Here is a 23,206-nt window from a genome sequence, read left to right as displayed (position 1 = left end):
ACCCCACATCTTAAAACAAAACCCCACATCATATTGTATATGAAGCCCAATATAAGACAAGAAACCATGTGCCAATTTCCCGGGAGTGATGTCACCTGTAAATATGTCAGCTGCACATCAAGCAGGAACAGCCAATCAGGCCACCGCTGATAATGCCCACTATCAGACTAATGCATCACCCAGGTTGCCAGTAGCCGCTACTGTCAATTGCGCCTTTAAAATATTTAGTGTTAGTGATAGTTGGGATACTATCCTCAGTGGAAGAAGTGAGATTTTCACCGGAAGGATCTATGGCCTGACAAAAACCACGTGTCCACGAAGGTGTGCCGTTAACCCTTTTTTGTGAATTATCTGCATTCTTTTATTTTCTGAATGGAATTTCAAATGGATTTCTGATATTTAGTTTGCTGGATTTATTCAGATCCCTTTAGGATACTATAAAAGGTATGGAGGGGCCAACTGAGGCCCTTAGGGTTCACCATAATTATATTCAAAAGTTATGCCGTATTTGTTGTGAACTTGTTCAGAGTAAAAAGGAACGAAAAGATCGTAAGCCAGTGACATGCACCTTGAGAAAGTCCGACATAATTGAATTCTATGATATTGATATTACCCTTGACTCCCCTGATACCCATTTTCCCTTCATATGCAGAAAATGTGTTAACAAAATTGTAAGAGATTCGAAACGTGATGATATACTTGACTTGCCAAACTCAGCTCGACGCCGAACTGCAGTGCCACTCGCGGACAAAGATAGAACAACTCGACATTTTTTTCACCGGTTTTCTTGCTGCGCATGCGTACCAGCGCGCAGCATGTTGATTTCCGCTGGTACGCATGCGCAGCGAGAAAACCGGTGAAAAAAATGTCGAGTTGTTCTATCTTTGTCCGCGAGCGGCGCTGCAGTTCGGCGCCGAGCTGAGTTTGGCAAGTCAAGTATTGCAATGTTTGCCACCACTTTAACCAGATGACAAACCCTAAGTACAGGAGACAGGCCAAAGGTGGTTGGCTACGACAACTTCCTTTTAATAATCGTGATTCGGACATATTTGAAAATTTCTGGGACAGTGATAGGATTATGGCACCAGAAAATTCTGAATTAGATGATTCCCAGGAAATGTACACCTGTCCAATATGTAAAGATATACATTGTACATATTTTCAACCTACACTGTTGTTACAAAGTGCCACCATTGTTATTGTTCTACGTGTCTGTCGTCTCTTTTCATTAGTCAAGAAAGTGATGAGATTCAATGTCCAGTGTGCCAGGAAACTGTTTTGTTCAGGGAAGTCTCAAAACCTCCCCCACTATTTTTTTACTCAACTTCTGCGTTAGAAAATAAAGTGCAAAAACTGTGGGCAACGACGTCCATATACCAATGTGTTTGGTAAGCATTCGTGTGACACTAGTAAAGACCAAAGTGTGGACAATGAAGCCAAAAATGATGATGATGATGATGGTAATGATGATGATGATACTTTAATGGATACGTCTCTCAACACTGATCTCAACCAGTCAAAAACATTTCGTACCAGTACTCCAGCAAAGCCACCAAAGGTTGACATGTGCATTCAAACCACACCCAGTAAATTACTCGCATCTCTATCGGAACCACTTAAACCAGACGAGGATAAAGTTTTAACGAATATGGTGAAGAGGAAAATTGAAACATCTGGCGATGCATCTTACATTGAATGCAAGACAGGAGGACGGGTAGGAACCAATTTTAAATTAACTTCCCATAACATTATTATTGTCATTCACTTTTCATGTAGTTTTGTTCACTATTCTGTGTGCTTATTGCCTGTTTTACTTATAGCCAGTAAAGTTATGTGTGGTACCCAAGGCAAGAGTTTCTTCAACAGTGGCATGCGCAACAACAGTATGGAAAAGAGCTTTGGCAACAGAACATTTAAAAAGATGTATGTTCGGGTCCACAAGAGCATCAACAAGTACGCAACTAACGAAGGAACTCAAACGATGTGACAGGAAAGAGAGAGAGAAGATATGTGCAGGAGCAGGAGTAAGATCAAGGCTCAAAATCAGTCGTCAACTGTCACTCAAGATAAAAACGAGAATGCGGCTATCTTGGGTGCAGCTTGATATACAGAAGAGGTAATTACCGTAACCTCCCTTCTAAGACCTTTTTTCTTAGATTCACATTTCATATAAATTAATCGGCCAAAGTTAAAACTATTTCATATATACCTGGTTCATTTTGCAGGATGTTCACAGATGTTGGTTGTAGGTTTGAAAGGAATGAGAAAATTCGTGAAGAACGAGCAAAGGCTCTTGGCGGCTATCTTAGGGGAGAAATGATGACCTTGAAGGCCCGACCCCCCAAATCCAAGAATGCAGCTGCAGCACCAAAGATTCTAATTGATGTGCAGGCACCAATTGTCTTCATACCAGACCTTCAGAGCAATGTGATTGATCGCCTTAATGTCTTGGATGGGTAAATATCTATTATTAAGTTGATGCTACTAAATGCATAAATATTGATTACGTATACTGCATTGTTTTGTGTCCAGTAGGCTACATCTTATGGTACATTATGTTTTTACAGCATTCCAAAGGCCCTTCATTGGCATGATGATAAACTCCCAAAGGATGAGGTGTGGATCAAGCTTGGTGGGGACCATGGAGGGAATGTTCTGTTTGGAACGAATACATTTACACAAGGGCTTCAGATCGTAAACACCAATGAACCGAATTCGTCCGCCAACACAGCGATTGTCTGCATATTTGGAGCCAAGGACTATCGAGAGAACCTAGAGAGAGGTTTGAAAAACTTGGCTGAAGAGATTGAGGAGTTGAAACTAATGAGATGGAGGTAAGCCGACTACTGTGCCACTGCGAGCAGAACTTCCTTTTGTAATGTCTGTGTTTGTTTCCAAACTTTATGCAGAGCTTATCATTTATAATCTTTCTCATCATTTTTCAGAGGCAAGACCATGCGGTTATTCCAATTTGGCGATTATGACTACCTCTGCAATATCTACGGCCTATCCGGTGCTGCAGGAACGTTTCCTTGTCTTTGGTGCCTTATTTCAAAGGATGATATGGAAGTATCTAGAGAGGCGAGGGGTCGAAAGAGAAAACGTAACCTCCAGACACTGAATATGACGCACCAACGATTTCTAAATGAATGGGAAGGGAAAAAGAAGAATACGAACCGTTTCTACAATGTAATCAATTCGCCGACCTTAAACATTGAAATAAGCCACGCATGTACAAATAATCTTTAGTATTGATATATTTTCTCTTCCAACCATTCTGTGAAACTGTATCATGTGACTTCGTGATGACCCAGGTTTATTTTTTCAGATATGCCCTCCAAATCTCCATATACTCCTTGGAATTGTGAATAAGCATCATGAACTCTTGAAGACAGAGTGTCACAATATCGATTTGACTATTTCTCTCATGAACTGTCCATTGGCTGATCCCGAGAACACTTCCGTGTATGGAAAGTACCTCATCAACTTAAGAACAATCCATTCTTTACACGATGACATCACAGATCTTAGAGAGGAATTGGATAGTAAGAAGAACCTAACCCCAAAGCAGAAAACCATTATGGAAAAGAAAGTTAAATCCCTTGTAAGTATAACCGTAAAATTACCATCTGATATGTCTTCTCTCCACCCTTTCTCATGTTGTAACCCTGTCTATATCATCACCTAATACCATTTCAAGAAATGGAAAAGAAGAAGCTTAAGCGTGAGACCAGCCTTTTCCCAGGTGAAGGACCAGTGACAAAACACCTTGAGGACATACCGGAAAAACACCACATCCGTTGCAAGCAATACTTTGGTGGGACCATGGTTGGAAATCACTGCCATAAATACTTGAAGGTATGCTTGCTTTTCATAAAAAATCATGACACTCGATTCCTGATAATTTATAATAACATTGATTACAAAAGTATGAGTTCATTTTCAGGAAGATGTCTACACAGATCTGCTACAATCAACAGCAAACAGGATAAAACGACTGGTAGATTCCCCCGAGATTATTCTTCGAGGACAACAACTGAAAAACAAGTACACAGAGCTCAACAGATTATTTTCATTGGTTCACTCAAACATCTCACACAGCAACTACATCGAAGAGGATCAGATTCAGGACATAGCGGTTAGCATTGATGCTTATATGGATTTCTTCCGAACGCACTTCGAACACGTACGAATAATTCCAAAAATGCACATATTAGAAGATCATGTAGTGCCTTTCATCCGGAAATGGAGATTCGGGCTGGCCCTCCTTGACGAACAAGGGGGTGAGGCCATCCATAAGGAATTCAATAGATTGGCATCAAGAGGATGGGGAGCACAGACACCACTGGACAAACTTCTGATCATGACAAAAGAAAGACACCTTGAGACATCCATCGAGCTGAACAAGAAAGAGACAATCATCAAAATCAACAAAGTAGAATCAACTTCAATCAGGGCCTTTTTGTTTCACATCAATATTATATTATTGCTTTTATAATTCATGAACTGCATCTTGCCTTATTGATATCATTTCCTGTAATTGTATACTTGAATATTGATGCATGTATCTGCATTTTCATTCCTGAAATTTGAATTTTTGTTGTGTGCCACGCCCACCTCAACCCTTTAATTAGGGTGGCACAAGAGGGGTTAAATACCTTATGTGGCTCACACTGCCAATCAAAATGAACTTACACCTTGTCGATTGCTTTAGATGTGTTTGAATCAAGTGAAGTTGTGTTAGGACCAGTGCAGTATCTTTTCAGTAAGACCCTTATCTGGATCCTATACCTGCAAACCGAATAACTGTCCGGTGATGCGGCCCGTTTTATATGTTAGGATTACCCCCAAATTAGACGACAAACAAGTTTTCATGATGGTGAATGAGGACAGACTTAATTAATAGGCTATTGATTAAACAGTACTTCATAGCAGAAACTGTCCTAAGTAGGACACAGCATCCCCATTGTTATTCCTTATCTGTGGTCCGATTTTCTTGAAACAAACACTGACACAGACAGATTGGAATGTCAGGAATCTATATAAATATATGTAAATATGTAAATATATGTAAATATAGCCTGCTATAGCCCACTTTACAACCGGGCATCAGTTCTATTTTTGCTGTGACCCAGATCACCGAGGAGATGGAATTCTTTATGAACTAGTTTATCTGGGTCAGTCTAGGCCTCGCTGATAAAGTGGCCTATTAAACTAAGTTGTCGCTGTAAAACCAGCGGTGACGGTCGAGTTCGCGCCGTTAGGGTAAAAACGTCTTCCGGTGAGCTCACCCGTCCTGCCTCACAGATATGCATTTTGGAAAATGTTTAGTGCGTGTTATAGACGATTTAGAGGCACTTTAAATGATTTTCAAATGATTACTTATGGATCGAACTCGTACTTGCACACGACTGTTGAATACTGAATTTGTTGAATTTAAGTGAATTATTAAACTTGTGAACTATTGATCGTTATTTGAAACTTCAAGCGAATATTGTGCGTTTGTTTTTTGTAGATTGCTTGATGCAGCGTTGTCGTTGATTATTAGTACATGTAACTTGTTATCAACTCTGATTTGTACGGCAGTTACCTATGGAAATTTAGCGAGTTTGTGGTCCGGTGACCTGGCGGAGTTTAGTAGGGTTCACGCTTCTCCGTCAGTGCATGGGATCACTGACTTTTCCTTTCGTTCGGCTGAATTTATTTGTAAGCTTATTCGGGGCTATCTCGGAAATATTTCTGTAGGACTTTGATATCTTTTTAAAACCAAAACATTTCACTCTGCTGTCCTTTGGGGGCAGCAGGGGGGCCGGGTTGTTGGAGATTCTAAACTCCCGGGTAATACTCTTTATTTGGCTTCGGGCGGGAGATTTTGTTTACTGTCGTGTTTACCGGCTGACCTGTGTGCCTGGTCGCCTCCATAGGCCCCTGGCAGCTATTTATAGCTAATTTCTTTGTCCCTCTTGGAAGGGTTCCGCCAGGTGCCTACGAAAGCGTCTGGGTCCGCCCTATAAATACGGTCGATTTTTATTGTTATTCATTCTCGTCCCGGCTAGTCGCTCTGGAGGTTCCATATTCGGTATGTATCACATATTCTGTTCCACCAATTTCTCTCATTCATTTATCGTAGTCCTACATGTAAAATTCTTAGATCTTAACATAAATTTGTGCAGGCCTGGTTTTTATGCGATCTTGTACTGACTATATGATTATATATATTCTTTAATTTGCAGTTTACCAAATATAATAAAGATGAGACTTATGAAACATGAAAGTTGTCGTCAACACGAACTGAATAGCTCCTTTCATAATTTTAAGATATCTCTACTCACTTTAAGGATTTGTCCATCATCAGGATATTGACTGAGGATGTCTTGGAGAACATCAAGGCGGGTGGGAATCTTCCAAGTCAGCCTTGGCCTTGCCCTGGAAGAGGCAAAATTTCCTTTAATTATTAGTATACACTAGGTGACTAACATCGTAAAAGGAAAGCAAGACAGTATTGAAACTGCCAATCGACATTCGCCGATTCGAACATCCATTATTGACGTCAATGTCTATATATGCGTATATACGCATATATACTGGACTTGCAATATAATACTTGAACTAGGTCGCTCAATCATGGATCAATAACTCCACAGCTCTCCAACGAGATATAAATTTCAGCATTGCAGTTGTGTAGACAGATATACAAATATGAATACCAAGTTATTCATAATACGTGTAGGAACTGCACCTCGACTATAGGGCCGTTTAGACGACGCGAAAAAATCCGGATGCGTCCCGAATCCGGATTAATTTTTCGTCGTGTAAACGCAAAAAGATCCGGATCAATGTGGTTGCATCCGGACTAAAAAGGTACCATCGCCTTGGGTGGTTTTAATCCGGATTCATCCAGATTCGATCCGAATGCGGTCTTTTCGCCTGTCGTCTAAACGGCCCTTATGTGTAGGCCCTAACTGCATTTCTCTTATCCAAAGCAGGACTGCGCACACTGTTGGAAATGGCCTTGCACTTGCCGGAGCCATTGCTCTTCTGATATTAAAACAAGAACAAGAACAAGATTATTTTTATTATATCATTAAAATAATCATAACGAAGCTCCTTTGAAAAGGGTTAAAACGAAATTGATTGATAATTTTTGTTGGGCGATATAAACGCCGTTCGTAACTACTGATGGTCAAGGAAAAGGCACCATCCGTAGCTGGGCTGCCATCCGTCATTTCTCGCCCCACAGAAGAACAAGTCCGCCATCACCCTCACTAGTGCCCTTCTCGTGTAGTCTTCTCATGGACCATGTCTGTTCGCTCTCTCCCTCCTTTTCCCGCACATTTCTGCCAATCATGTCTACAATATCTACTGCAGTCATATCCAGATCGCCAAAGGCTGCAGCATTTCCTGCCAGTCTGTAAGCTTTCGCCCTCTCATTGAATCGGATTCCCGCATGGCCTGGGTTTCATTGGGGATGTTGATGACTTCCACTTTTCCTCTGATTTGCCTGAGAAAGGCGAACCAAATTTTCTTTATGCAACCTCCCTGGAGTTTGCTTAGGCTGAGGGAATCGGTCACTACGATGGTGTAGTTATCCTTTTCTGTATTTCCAGCAAGCCAGACCAGACCACTCAAATACGATTTTGCAATCCGCCCCATGCGGTTGTGTCATAGCGTATTGGTTCAAAGCAACGTTAGATCTTAAAGTGAAAATTTTAGTGGGTTTAACTGAAAGAGATAACGTCATTAAGGATACTAAACGTAACCATTACGGATAACGTGAATTTTGTGATTTTGAACAACTGGGCCCTGATGGTCGCGGTCCTTTCTCGTCGAGCATTTTGTATGAACAAGGAGTTGGTGAAGTCTCCCGCTCTGTCTCGCCAAGCCAGTGATCCTACTACGGCTTCCCTGGAATAGCTGGCCCATGATTGCATGGTCTACTCTTTGTTGCACCTTATTATACACCCTCGAATACCCATCGTGAGTCGTAGGTCTATATGCTCTGCTCCTCCTCTCACAGACGTTGTATCATCCTGACTCTCATGCGTTTGCCACGTCACCACTATTTTGGGTGAGTGATTTAGCGACCTCAAAACATTGCCGGTCACCGGAGTTTTTACTCCACTCTCGATCACGCAGGTTTTGCAACCCTCACATTAACATTCCTTCAGCGTTCGGAACTTTTCGGAAGACTTACTAAATCTGTCCAATAGTAGTGAAATAAACCTAAAATCTCAGGATTAATGTCTCTGATCGGTCAAGGCGTGGTATATTTTCCCATGCTGTATCTATCTATATATATACGCGTCCTCAGATCAAATTGTCGTAGATGCTGGAGGAGCTTCCTAAGATGGTGAGTGAATGCTGCAAAATCGAGCAGGATCGTCGTTCTGACTGTCCTGGGTTTCTGTAGGCGAGATTTCAGGAATAAATTCCAATTTGGCCATCGCAAGAACAGAAGGAATAAATGTGTAATAGACCTACCCAATCTTGGATTCAGCCATCATCCAGGCCCGCTCAAAACCAATATAACACCTGCTGTAACACGGACCTCATCACTGGCTACGCCTGCGTCTTCATAGGGCCTACACCGGATTCGACTGTCCCCTCAACGAATCTTACTCCAACTGCCGATATGTTTATCGAAGGGTTATATAAACAACGACGTGGGTTGGCCAGTTCGCGGTTTCACTTCTTGGTATTGCGAATTCTTACATGGAAATCAAATTTATGTTTCATTCCATGTAACAATTCGTCGAATCTTGGCGGGATATTCAATTGAACATTTCAATCGGAGTCTCGGAATGTGGTTATAGTCACTTTCAACTTGTCGAGTTGGTTATATCTTCTGAAGATGCCGATCACATTGATGACTTTCCTGGTTATTGATTCCCAATGTAGGCCAACTGGTATTTGGCTCTTAATCAGGTAATAAATACTGGTAATAAGATTAAATGAATGTTTAGAGTAACCAGACCAATGGTGTCATGTTGATGGCGGAAGCATACATTAATCTGCAGAAATTCACCCCCTTACGAAAGAGATCTCGGATTCACTATGGTAAAATCTGAAATCAACATGATTTCATCGTTAACCATGGGTAAATCAGAGTTCACCATGCTCACCATGGTGAATTATTTCATCGTCCCAATTCACCATGGTGAATGAGACACATGACAGATGGAATGCGAAGATCGAACACTACCGCACTCTGGGCGCAGTGGAACGAAGTCGTCCGGTCGCACGAAGGAAATACGATAAGGATGACGAATGGACTGCATGGGAGTCATTCGATGGATTTAATTACAAAGAATTGTCCGAAATCCATAAAAAATGATACGTTTTTGGCGAAAATCAATTTCATATCGTTGGGCGGGTGTGCAGACCAGATAGCCGCTGCTGGCGAATATGTGACTCGCTCTACCAAAACTAGGCGCTTGTCGCATCTGAACTTGACAGGTTGATACAGACTTGTTGTTCATTTCCCTATTGTAGACCTTTTGTGAAATCTATTACAAACTGATTTGGTCACATTTCACAAAAGGTCTACAATAGGGAAATGAACAACGTATCAACCTGTCAAGTTCAGATGCGACAAGCGCCTAGTTTTGGTAGAGCGGGTCACATACACTAAAATTTTCTAAGTCCATAATAGGTCATTATAATATGCATTTTAGGCCCAGATGGGTTGTGCAGGGCCTACATTCCTTTTGAGAAGCATGAATGGGCTAATAATGACAATTTGAGCCTACTGCACATGTCGGCATTGATACCTATTGACTATGATCACTTTCATCAAGTACTCAGAAAGTTTTAATAGCTTGAAATCCGACATGCAGAAAGTCCATCCAAGACTACGATCACTGGCCAGTGCTTTTCATGGAAAATGAATGTCGTTACAAGCTTTTTACAGGGTAAAAGTTTAACTTGGGGGGTAAAGTAACTAACACTTACATAACCGATGCCATTAACAACATTTACTTATTCACTACTTTGCACTACAACTGTTTTACAATTCCAAGTTGTCGTCAAAATTTAAGTTATCATCATCATTCTCGGAGTCTGACAATTCGTTTTCACCAAGCAACAAATCATCTGCAACATCATCACGATAATGACCATCTGGTTGAGGTGTTAAGCCAGCCACTTGAAATGACTTAGCCGCAGACTCAGGAGCTACATCATTCCATGCTCTACTTATAATGCCGAGTACATCCTGTAATGTAATTTTGCGGCAATTTCCGTCAGCCTCAGTTGCATCACATTTCCATAACTTCCAATACTTTCGCATTATAGCTTTAAATCCCCTCATAATAGTGAGATCTAACGGCTGAGCCAGCGATGTACACCTAGCAGGAATATTGTCTAACAGTATGCCTGCTTCAACCATTGGGTAACAGAAATCCTCTGCTTGATGCGGTCGGAATCTGTCCAAAAGCAGAAGGATGTCATTAAAGTCAAAATCGCCAATGTAAGGGAAAAGAACATTGTCCAACCAATGTTGCAGTGTCTCTCCATTCTCCCAACCAGACCTCGAGGATGTGACCCGTACGTTATCTGGAATGTTGTTCAAATCTCTAATCTGACGCACGAAGCCCGGCTGCCTGAAAACAACATGAGCAGGCGGTTTTTCTCCGTTGGAGCCAACTGTCAATCCAACGGTGCACCCGAGTTTGGCATTTCCTCGCGTTGTTTTCACATTTACATCTACTGTACCTCTGGTCTCAGCTGTATACATCGGAGGGAAGTCCAACTGAGCAAACGTTTCGTTAAAGTTCAAGAGCGTGTGGACATGGTTGTCAGCTACAGTTTGCCTAACGCCAGTCTGAAATTCTCTCACTCTCTGTGGTGCATCAGCCGGTACAGTGGTGGAATCTTTCGTTTTACGGCGGAAAACAATCTTTTTCCGTTTCATAAAATTTGTAACCCAACCCACTGATGCAGAAAACTGGGACCTTTCGGGGCGACGTGCTGCAATGTCCTCAAGTTCATTGTGTGGGAGTTGGCCCCACCAGTTCTGAAATTCAATCGTTGCATCATTAACAATGTCCGACCGAGAAACGGGCAGGGCAATATTCCTCCGTTCTTGAAAATGCTGGTGCACGATATTCTCAACTTCCGGCCAACAACCATCATGGTCGGTTCTGACTCGCCGGCGTTCTGCATTTTCCTCCACTTGATCCGTCATTTCATCGATGTTCTGTATCCATCTCCTGAGCGTTGTTGGGGATAGTCGATAGCGCCTAGCATACTCATTGACATTTAGAATGCGGCCATGTTCAATTGCTGTTTGGCAATCCAAGGCATGTCGCAGCCTGGCTTCAACAGTGTAACTGTTACATCGTCGAGGGAGACCAACTGCTGCAGCACCATTCTGCTGATCGGCATCATCATCATCATCATCGTCATCATTGCCAGCATCCATCATTGACTGACACATGACAAAGAGCGAAAGCATCAGCAGTAACAACAACGTTGTGTTCCTCATGATTTGAACTTTCTACAGGAATGACCAATATGATTGTTACGGTAAAGGGCCTAGGAAATTACACAACTGCAATTGCCTTTCATACCAACCATTGATTGATAAAATTGGTCACAGAAGACCAGATCAAGAAATGAACATGTAATCAAAACTCTATCATTTTCTTCATTGAAATGTGATTAGTATAGGCCCTACATGGTCGTAAATCGACAATATCCCATTCTGGGCCTCTATTAGTGACTTAGAAAATTTTAGACCAAGCACCAGTTAACTAAGTAGTCACTGTATATACTTTCAGTTCCGATTGTGTCAACGGCATTTTCCCCTCAGAAGCTTAAAACATGTCATTGATTCATTTCAGGTTAAGGGAACAAAAACAAAGATCAAAGCTAATGTTGATGCTCCCGCGACTCCCTTATAGCTGTTCCTGGTGAGTCTTTTGCACTGCATAGGGCAACAGGGTCATACTAATGCTTGTCCTTCCATATATAGTAAAATATTGATTCAAAAAGTTACGTTGAAATACTAATTTCTCTCTAAAATTTCAAAGTTTTGAAGTTAGAGTAAAATGAAACCCAAGCCCATGGGAAAGTTACCCACTATCCCATGGAGGAAAACTCCATGGGAAATACTTAGGGACATTAAGTCGTGTCCGACTCTGGCATACTGATAGGAAAATCGCCATCATTGTGCTACTTCATGCCTATGTACGCTATGCACTATGATATGTATGACTGCACAAAACTCTAGCGGAGTGTTTCGGTGACTGAAGCACTGTGCCACTTTCTGTTATGGTGGTGAACGTATCATGTGATTAAATGCGGGAATCCAATCCCCAGGTCAACAGGGGACAAATTTCGGTTTGGAGAAAAAATGCCAAAATGTTGTTTTTTTGTTTTTTTAGGCAATCCAGATGACTTCTTCTTTGGAAAGCACATTTACTATCCCGTAATCTAACAGGAAATTGTCATCAGATAGAGTGCCGTTGCTTTACTTGTTTCATATTACGTGGTGAACATAGAGTACCTAGAGAGGGCCAAAGTGGCGCTGAAGGGGTTATTGTCGTCCTGGGTGATGCACAATATCACCCAGGCTCTATCTTGCGATGCATATATAACATCACCCTGGGTGATATTGTGCATGCACAACAGATGAACCAGATGAACGGCCGCCATTTTTTTTTGGCCGTGAACATTTCTACGTCCGCCGATTCGACAACCCCTTCACCAATAGCGAAACGAATGCATAACATCACCCTGGGTGATGTTGTGCATGCACTATGTCACCCAGGGTGATGTTATGCATCACCCAGGTAGAGGCTGGGTGATATTGTGCATCACCCAGGACGACAATAACCCTTTTGGCCAAACTAACATTGGAGTTCTTCCAAAGGTAGGCAAATCTGCATACCTTTGGAGTTGGGTGAAGCATATTCGCTTGAACAGTAGCACCAGTGGGTACCAGAAGACACTCAAGAATTCGAAGTAGACTCCTGGCAAAATATAGCGAGAGTGCTAGGTCACCCCCCTAGTCAACTTGAACTTTATGTCGGTATTAGATTGTATCACTTTGAATGATTCCTTTAGGAATTTTTCCACAGGAGCAACTTGATAACTACCGTTCATTCTCAAGGCCTGCTTGAAAATGACAAAAGTGACAAAGGCATGAAGAAGAGCATAAAGGAAGAAAAAAATACTAACACCCATACAGTCGACGATAATTGCCATTGTGTAATGCGATTCAAGACTTTGAATCCGACTGGACTGTTAATCCACTGTTTGATTCCATAACTGTTTGACTCCATACACCCGAAGATGATTACGAGATGTGTTTAAAGACTTTGATTCCGACTGGAATGTTAATCCAATTTGATTTTGTCTTTATCATGCATTACTTAACCCCAATAATTTAGATGTTTGACGTTGCAATGGCTCTTGGTCCAAATTGACAGTGATACATGCAGATGCTCAGTTACGCCCAAGCCTATTTTGTGTGTTGTTTCATCACAGAATCATCACTTCATCTCGAAAGGTTTTTTGGTGTAGACAACAATAAATATTTGTCAAGTTTTTTTATGTTGTTTTGAAATATTCATGCTTGTAATTTTGTAGTAGCGGTGCGATCGAGTTATCAGGATTTTCTCTTATAATCTTCAGATAAGCAAATCATTTGTATGAGCGTCCAGTCACGAAAGAAAAAGGGTACAATTCATCAGTCTTCATATGGATAAAGTCTAGCTTATGTTCTTTACTTGGTGAGAAATGCTTCGATTTTTCAAGGATGCCTCGATCACACCAGACTTGAAAGTTGAAGTAGATGGTTGATATTCGCTATGGTTGCTTTTTTGCGTGTTCGTCAAGAAAATGTGTACTTGTCACGAAAGACATAGTCGGATTGGGACATATCGTTCACTTTATAGGTTTGACGAGGACAACGTCGACAAAGTATCCTAACTGGTGCGTCATCATATACATGCTCTGTGCCTTTAACATGTTTAAGTAATGGATATGAAATCACTCTCCTTCCGAAGCGCTAAGAGTTAACCACTCCGGACGATAACGCCATGCTAGAGTTTCCCTCTTATTTGGGGCGATTATCTTGATAATTATGAGTTATATTGCCTCTCCAAATACTCAAAGCCTTATACCCCATAACTCAATATAATCCATGCAAAATAAACTCCCCAAACCCCACAAACACGGAAACAAACTAACAACGTCAATATATTAAAGATCAGCGACGGCAGGAACTGTCCATCGTAAAAGACGCCATTAAAATAGCCTCTGAATGGTTGAAAAAAAGTCAAAAATGTTGACCCTCTCTTCTATCTGACCTCCCACCATCCGAGATGAAGCATCATTTATCTAATTCAAGAGGGGCTACCTCCTGATGTAACTGCCCGGTGACAAAATGCCCATGGTCCCTCAAAGGTAGGTTGTCCAGCAGCTCCTCCCAATTGTTACCGAGGTATATCCTCACTCTTTGGACAAGAAACCTGGATCCGAAAGAGTAGAGGGGAAAAGCCTGCCCTGGCAGTTATCTCAACACTACAGTTGCCCCGACCGGGTTAAATGAAGAATCGAACTCCCATGCTGGTATACTCTTGACAGTTGGGCTGTAACCACAACAAGAAAACATAACTATATTTGACCAATCTTCCAGGCAACTGCAAAACTGATACTCTCTTGCAAGGCCAGACCCTCCCCCTCCTGCTCCAACTGGGCATCATTGTCCCAGCAGGAAACAAGAGATAACGCATCGATTGCCCTCCTCCCAAAATACGCAACTACGACAAAGATATGAAATTCAAAACATTTATTGCCTCTCACAGACCCCGACAAATATCGTATTGTACTACATTTGTAACTACCACCTGTACAGTCCTACCAGAAAGTAAATGTCGACAGGATTTCTTTAATATCACGGAGATAGAGTAAGATAATTGAATGCGGTTTTCAGCAGAGAATGATATATCTTGTTGGTCATGTATCTGTTGTAGTTGGACCCAGATAATCCTGTCTCTTCATTATGTGACAGATTTTAAAACATGTCTAAAAGGTAACTTTTTATTTTATTTTACTTTCGTTCTTTTTCACAATGTTGCATCATAATTCACCCATACAAAGGTTTTTTTTGCTTTCATTACTAGAAAATTCTTGCTAAATTCTTTCATTTTGAAGATTAGTTTTAGCTCGCTACAGGTGATTGTTTTTTCAGACAGCTAGTGACCTTTGAGAACACCCCTCATAGTCAGCAATGCAGTCGGTCAGGGTCATTATGGCCAACTCAGCTCAAACATGAAGGATTTGGGAGAGACCTTTCGCAATCCCGTTCCGAGAACTGCGCAACCGAGAATTATTCTCGTTCCCGTTCCGGGCACACCAAGTCACGAATCTACTTTCGCAGTCCGGCGCCCGAGAAACGCAGTTTTATATAATTCCGCTAGATGGCAGCGCCATAGACGCAAACATGGCAACGGGAGGAACGGCGCGAATTTTGATGGACCTGACCATACAATTCGACGACGAAGATTTATTGGATTTTGTAATGGAGAATGAGCTACTTCACCAAAAACAGCCGACGTTTGACCTCAACTGTAGCCGATTTGATCTTGACTCACTGAACGAGGCGCAATGCTTGGATAAATTTAGATTTGGAAAGGATGAGATAAGAGATATTGTGCTCGACTTTCGACCGGTGACAATTTGCGGAAACCGGTCTGTAGTACGGGCAGAGGATGCTCTCTGCATGACACTCAGGCGCTTTTCATACCCTAACCGTCTTGACTCATATGGAAGAATTGTTTGGCCGACCCACCTCAGTGCTATCACTTGCCATAAACGAGACGGTCGACTTCATTAACAGAAGGCATGGTCATCTTTTAAATCGGGTTGATCAGCCGTGGATGGATGCCAACCATCTTCGCTCCTACGCTGACGCGATTCATGGCCATGGTGCCCCTCTAGAGAACTGCTTCGGCTTCATAGACGGGACTGTAAGGCCGATATGCCGACCAATTCGTCTTCAAAGAGTGGTATTCAATGGGCACAAGAGGGTACACGCGATTAAATTTCAATCATTGACGCTTCCTAATGGACTAATCGCGAATCTGTGGGGGCCGGCTGAAGGACGCAGACATGACTCCGGCATTTTGAGGGAAAGTGGTCTTCTTCGCCAGCTCGACCAGTTGCCCCGAACGGCAACAGGAGACAACTTCTACATATAGGGAGATCCACCTTACCCAAACCGCCCTTGGTTAATTTCCCCGTTCAGAGAAGGAGCAGCTGGTCTCACTCAGCAACAAGAAGACTTCAATTCCGCAATGTCTGGTGTGCGCACTTCGGTGGAATGGACATTTGGAAAAATTCTGAAATATTGGGCCTTTGTTGACTTTAAAAAGAATTTAAAGGTCTTCCTTCAGCCTGTTGCTAAGTATTACTTAGTGGCAGGGCTTCTGACCAATTTTCACACTTGCCTATACGGATCACAGACCGGCTCCTATTTTGAAATGGAGGCTCCATCACTTCAGGATTACATTGGGAACTAATGACGATTTACTAGGGGACGCTTTGTAAAGGACCAATAAGAGCCACATCATCAACTCTCAGACTCTTCATGTGGGATTGGCTTTCTATAGACTATTTTTTGGGAAATTAGAAGTTCAGACTCAAGTTGAAACATAAACTATATTTTTATTTCAACAATGAAAATTCAAAAATTCAAAAAAACTATATGACAAATCTCAAACTACTGACCTGTTGGTCGTGTTGGCAGTGAAATGATCAAAGTTCACCCAAATGAGTTGTTCAGAAATGAACACTTTCTAAACCTGAAGAAAATACATCTGACGAAAATAACACTTCAGGATGAAAGTTCATCCAAAATGAAACGGCCAGGGGCCATTGTGCTCACCGTAAGTATTTTTAGTAGACAGTTGCAGAAAGTGCTACAGTATGTAGGCCTCTCATAATTTATACATGCATCTGTGACCAGTTCAGAGCCGGCCCTGGCCAAGTGGTGAATCCGAGACTTGTGGTTCCAAGCTTGTAGAGTCTAGGTGAAAATGATAGTGAAGAAACGTGCCACTCCATGACAATGGTGAATATATTTTTAACTTTGACCTCAGTGACCCTGACAGGTAGGTCAAATAACAAACCAGGGTGATATGTGATGTAGACACATCCACCTGACCATAACAATTTCATCACTCGTTACACTACAGCAATCGGCAAAAAACGATTTCCAAGATGGCCGCCTAATTAAATCTATGGCACCAAATAAATCAAAAAATGAAGAAAATGTAAGATAGAACTCAGAAAAGAAAAAAGGAAAAGATGAAAAATAAAAATATTTTTGGCTGTCCTTGACCGGGGTTTGAACTCACGACCTTTGGATTGCCACAATACGAGGAAAAACCAACAAAACATGCAATTTCGGCCATATTTGAATTCCGATCTGGCTGAAACTTGGCATACAAATAGTGGCTTCTTAGATGCATCATTACACAAAATTAAAACTCTTTACATTGAACAACGACAAAACGTACCAAGAACGGTAAAGTTTTCAACTTTGACCTCTGTGAACTTGAAAGGTGGGTCAAATCAAAAACCCGTAAGATATGTGATGTATCCTTGCTGGGAGTACCTACCATGTAACATTTATCAAAAACAAATCAGTAATAAGCGAGAAATCACACTTTTTGAGTTTTGAGTTTGGGCCCCCTGGTGGCCAAGTCAATAACCAGACCGAACCAAAATTCAGTGTAAAAGGTCAACTGACCTAGGGGGTCATTCGTTCAAAGTTTCAAGTTCATAACTGTTGCGGTTGAGAAACGTGCCATAGTTACACTCAAACGGCAAATTTACGCCATTTGACCTCTGCGACCTTAAAAAGTAGGTCAAATCCGAAAAATCGTGCAACATCTGAGGTAACCTTGCTAGGGGTCCCTGCCATAAAAATTTCATCAAAAACAATTTGCTAATAAGCAGGCTATTGCACTTCTTACTTTTTCTGTTTTGGCCCCCTGGTGGCAAAGTCAAGAATTAGATCAGGCTGAAATTCAGCACCAGAGGTTATCTGATATAGGGGGTTATATGTACCAAGTTTCAAGCTAGCTTTGGTAGTTGAGAAACGTGCCATAGTTACACTCAAACGGCCAATTCACGCCATTTGACCTCTGCGACCTTGAAAAGTAGATCAAATTAAAAACCCGTAAGATATATGATGTATCCTTGCTATGAGTACCTACCACAAAAGTTTTATCGAAAACAAGTCACTAATAAGCGAGATATCACACTTTTTAGATATCCACATTTGGCCCACTGGTGGCCAAGTAGAGAATCAGATCGGACAGAAATTTAGTGTCACGGGTCATCTGACCTAGGGGGTCATGTGTACAAAGTTATAAGTTCATAGGCCTAGCGGTTAAAAAACGTGCCACTGTTTTTGAACTAGGATACGACGGACGACGACGACGACGACGGACGACGGACACTGCGGTATCGTATAGACTCCCCTACGGTGAGCCAAAAAGTCATATGAATTTTCAACAGCTGCTAGACTGGTAACTTGCTGTAGTTATACGTTAATAAAGTTATTGTAATTGTAATTGTAATTGGTAACAGTCATTCTGCCTACAGGGTGGTTAAGAAAAAGTGTCCTTTGAACAATAGGTAGACAACGATAACACTACTTTTTCATACTCTCAAGCATGGTCTTCATCATCGAAACAGTCTCTCTTTCTCCTCTCTTTCCATTTGCAGTTCCTGCTTTCTGACCTCTAACTCTTCCTTTCTAAGCTCAATTTCTGCTTTTTTGTACTCGACATACTCAGACATGGATTGTGTTCTCCTGACCTTTTTCGATGGGGTAGAGTCATCTGAAATAAAAACCCGTGAGATATTACAGGAAGATAGCCTATATCGGATTGAAATATTATATGGCACAGATTATGTTCAATGCGTCAAACATACCATCCAGGCGGGGGGGGGGGGGAGGGGTGTCTTGGTGTAAAACCATATAAAGATGATAACGAGTACTCAGGCAAAAACAACAACTTGCTATACATTACAATACCTGTACAGGACAAGAATCTGAATAACTTGGGGGCCTTTATTGAGACCAAAATGCTTACCTTTTTTTGCCATGCCTTCCATGGCATGTTTCCTTATGGCCTCCCCCTGTTTTATGATGTCTTTGTCATCGGAACCCTTTGTCTCAGAGGCTTTTTTGATGTGCGATTCATCCTTCATCTGAGATATCTCAGTCAAAAGGCTGTCTCTCTCTGTGTATTCTTCAGCTGTTCCTGATCTGCAAGAAAAGACAGAGTAACATGTACCATCAAGGCCCTTTGATTTTAGAGTTTAGCCTACTACACCCACCATTTTTAAAATGGCACATAGGAAACAAATCAATTTAGATATCATTGAGCACAGGAATTGAGTATTTTATCAAAGATTCCCCATTTCTACAGTGGATGCATCTGCCCTGCAATAGGCTACATCTCATTCGTTTCTGTACATGTAGATACAAGGTGTTCAGTTGTGATACTCTCAGGCACACATTGATGCATCACTATTAGATGCAAACCCTTGGAAACTGGTGTGGTTGCATGTTCAAGTTCACTTAAAATTTTACATGTCTTACCTTCTCAGTGCCGCCATTTGCTCTGATTTAAAAGCTTTCAACAATTTCTCCACCCTCGGGTTGTACGGAAGCATCTTCGGACTGAAAACAATTATCAAAACCACATTAGGGCTTAATGTTTTATGATTTCTTCAGGAGACAATATTTCAGGTGTTCAGGTCCATGTTTGTACATACCCTGATGGTGCCTCCTTGTGTTGGTCATCTGCCCTTTCAGATGGATCTGATATAGGGCTGGGTAATTATAATTTCTGAAGGGAAAGAAACCCATAATGCAAATAAATATCAAAATTTATGCCACACACCACACTCACCCCAAATCACGGTGAAAGTCTGAAAAAATCCACAAATTTCTTGAAATGTAGGGGGCTGAAGCCCCCACCCCGGCCCAGCTGCTACACCCATGCCTACTTTAGTCTTTACTCGATGTGCTCCGATCCCTCACCCTGATACTCGCTGATTTTTAGGTTCACCTACTGGTACAATTTGTTTACATATCTGGAGGTTCTATTTGGTTCGCTTGCATGTTCTCCAGAATTAAGGAATTGAACCCGAGGCGGAGGACCTTGGTTGAGTTACCAAGGCACTCGAGGGTGGAGCTAAAACGAACGAAATTTTAGCTCCACCCGAGGGTTCAATTTCTATTCTAAAATACCTCAAACTTAAAAAGATAGGCCACGAAAATAACTTGAATATGTGCGAATTTGGCAAATTCCATCCATTGCCTGCCCGGAGGCGAAATTTTTTTTGCACGTTATTTTCCACACGTGCTTTTTCCTTCGACCAATCAGCGCTTTGTTTATGTTCTAATTTCATCCTCTGACCGAATCGATGATGTCATTTCTTCGGGAATTGCCCTCGGCAGTCTTCGGCGGTTCGCGGTGACATAAATAGCCTCAGACACGTGCATTTGTTTTGATCGACTAAGGGGAATTCTACTAAGGGATGGGATGGGCAGATTTCAATGGACTGTGACTTAAACAAAGTCTGAGGCCAACCTCGTGTACAAGACCAAGCTTTGCTAACAAGACCACAGTTGTTGTGGGTTGTTGCCTAAATCATCAGCAACTCTCTTGAAGTGAAACCTCACCAATAAGAGGAGCAACAGTGACCTTTTTACTAAGCATTCACTGAAATCAAATGTGTGAATCAAACATAACACTGACTAATTGGTAATCAATTGTAATTTTTATTACTTAACAGACTGCCATTGTATTTGCTGTTATCCTGAGCAGCCCTGAGCTAGGTTACATGTAAAATAAAACCAGAATTGTTACAAAAATACAAAGTAAACCCATTTGTGAACAAGGTACTCATACTGCCATTAACAGATGAAGACGCAGAAAACCTGTAGCAGAATTACTGGCAGAATTACAGCTTAGCTGAATGGGTCTTCCCCAGTGCTTCATTATTTTGCACACACCTGACTAAATTATGCGGAGCTTTGCGCCTAGGAAGCACTTGGGAAGACAGCGGCGTGACAACCGGTTTCCTTTTTTTAGGCTTCACATTTTCTTTACCATCAAGTTTACAGGGCCTACCACTCCCTAGGTGGGTGTTTTGTGCCACCCATAACTTTCCTTCTCGCAAGGGCGGTGGGTTGGACACCAACTTGTATTCAATTTTCCTGTGTGTGTTTCGTATGTTTGGATAGGTTCTTTGAATCCGATACGTGCTTAGGCTTGTCTCTTCAAATGACTTCAACCATGCCTTTGCTTCCTTTTCTGTTGACAGCTCCAAGCGAAATTTTGCTTTGAAAGATCCATCTTGTGTGCTCTCAAAACTGCAGACAGAGTGCCTGTAGCCATTTGTAGAATACCCTGTGAGAACAAAAATTCAATACCGGTAGTACTGAGGCAGCACTTCTGTGCATCCCCATAGACCTAACTATGTGAGTCAGACTCCTATAGGGCCTACTATACATGCACATTTAACAAGACGCATCATAAGTCACCTTTAGACCTATGTCTATGTCCACATTGTAAGACTTGATGCTTGCTTTCTGCACTGGTGATTAAGTGCCCTGCCCAAGGAGACCAGCAACAAAGTTTGTGTTGTCTAGTATTACTTTTCCTACATACGATGTACGCAGATGGATAATGTACAAATCACTCTATCGAATATCACTGCGTATCGCTGTACGAAAAGTAGAAGTCAAAAAAGTGCCAGTTTCTCCAAATATTCTTCAACTTCCCACGGTTTAACCATGATGTATTGCATCTAAAAACCTAAAACTATCAACTATCCACTTAAACATGCCTTAACCTACCTCTAAAACTGATGGGTTCGCCACTAATTGTTTTGGGCAGTGGTCACAGGTGACGATTACGTTGTCTGTCTAATTGATGCACAATGCCGGAGGATAAAATTAGAAAAATAACAAAGCGCTGATTGGTCGAAGGAAAAAGCACGTGTGGAAAATAGCGTGCAAAAAAAAATCGCTGCCCGGAGGCGAAATTTTTTTCTGCAGGATACTTCTGCCACAGTGTACATCTGACAGCCAATCACAATTGGCGCGATCTTTGACGTCACACTGTTTATTTATGCATGATAATGCAAATACAATGGACGATACCGAGTCGCATGCCGAGTGCCACTTCAACTGTGAATGTGACAATAGTTCATTGTCTGACCCCAATTATGCTCAACTCAAGGTTTGTGTCGTAGTGTTTAGGAATGAATTGCACAGATTCATTGTAAAATTGATGATATTATGCGTACAAAAGAGACATCAGCTGATCTGATCGCTACATTGCAGTGCATGCATTGATTTGTGAAATTTTAAGGGGTAGTGACACTGACAGTGTTGCCAATGTTGATAATTATTAAAGGGACAGTGTATCCGATGTCTCGCGATTTGTGAAATTTTAAGGGGCAGTGACACTGACAGTGTTGCCAATGTTGATAATTATTAAAGGGACAGTGTATCCGATGTCTGCTGTTTGTTGAAGGTATCAGGCCTATTTTGGTAGTTTGAACATTGTTGAAAGGGCCATTGTATAAAACACATTTTGACAAGCAAACAAAATAAATTGAATGGTGGCGCCACCTATGCATATACAGCAGAACTAGGTTGACAGATAAACATTCAACCTCGGCTATTTTGCCGAGCACAGTGCGCCTTTAACAGACAAGTCCAATAAATACAGTCCACTCGACATTGACGACAATGAAAATACATGTTAAGATACTGCAAATAAATATATTTTAGCTAATATACTCCTCTAACCATTTGCTAACTTCTTCTTTCCAAGATTATCAGAACACGTGGCATTGTTGACATTATTGCGCCATGTGGAAAGATGATGTCAACAAAGACACGTGCTTGCCTTGAATTCTGATTGGCTGTCAGATGTACACTATGGCAGAAGTATCCTGCAGAAAAAAATTCGCTGCCCGGAGCGCCGGTAGCGCCGTTGTTTACATTATGTTACGGCAGCGCGCATAGGAAGTCCGCATCGGCTTGCTCAAGTGATGCTAAAATCCGCGCAAATGGGCTATTTGGAGCGTTTTTCTCAGCAAATATATGTAGTGCTCATTAAAAGACTTAGGGTGGTTGATGCTTCCTTGGCTGATTTGT

General features: G+C 41.6%; 2 protein-coding genes across 2 annotated transcripts in view; both read right to left on the bottom strand.

Moving 5' to 3' along the window:
* The window catches only part of LOC135485724 (sacsin-like), a 42,395-nt gene extending 33,754 nt beyond the window's left edge, over positions 1-8,641 (bottom strand). The window contains exons 1-2 of the mRNA XM_064768118.1: positions 8,482-8,641; positions 6,333-6,426 (exon numbers count right to left, since the gene is read on the bottom strand). Coding sequence (XP_064624188.1) covers positions 6,333-6,426; positions 8,482-8,504 — 117 coding nt within the window. The 5' untranslated portion in view covers positions 8,505-8,641. The remainder of the gene's footprint in view (positions 1-6,332; positions 6,427-8,481) is intronic.
* An 8,103-nt stretch (positions 8,642-16,744) lies between these two features.
* LOC135485006 (uncharacterized) lies at positions 16,745-21,973 on the bottom strand. Its single transcript, XM_064766734.1, has 4 exons — positions 21,896-21,973; positions 19,628-19,708; positions 19,116-19,291; positions 16,745-18,860 (listed from the first exon to the last, which is right to left on the bottom strand). The coding sequence occupies exons 2-4, from the start codon at positions 19,699-19,701 to the stop codon at positions 18,703-18,705; spliced, it is 408 nt and encodes a 135-aa protein (XP_064622804.1). The 5' UTR covers positions 19,702-19,708; positions 21,896-21,973; the 3' UTR covers positions 16,745-18,702.
* Positions 21,974-23,206: the final 1,233 nt, after the last annotated feature.

This window comes from Lineus longissimus, chromosome 3 (assembly GCF_910592395.1).
Source record: "Lineus longissimus chromosome 3, tnLinLong1.2, whole genome shotgun sequence".
Taxonomy (NCBI): Eukaryota; Metazoa; Nemertea; class Pilidiophora; order Heteronemertea; family Lineidae; genus Lineus; species Lineus longissimus.
Note: the sequence above shows the minus strand (reverse complement) of the source record. Positions and strands in the feature narration are given on the sequence as shown.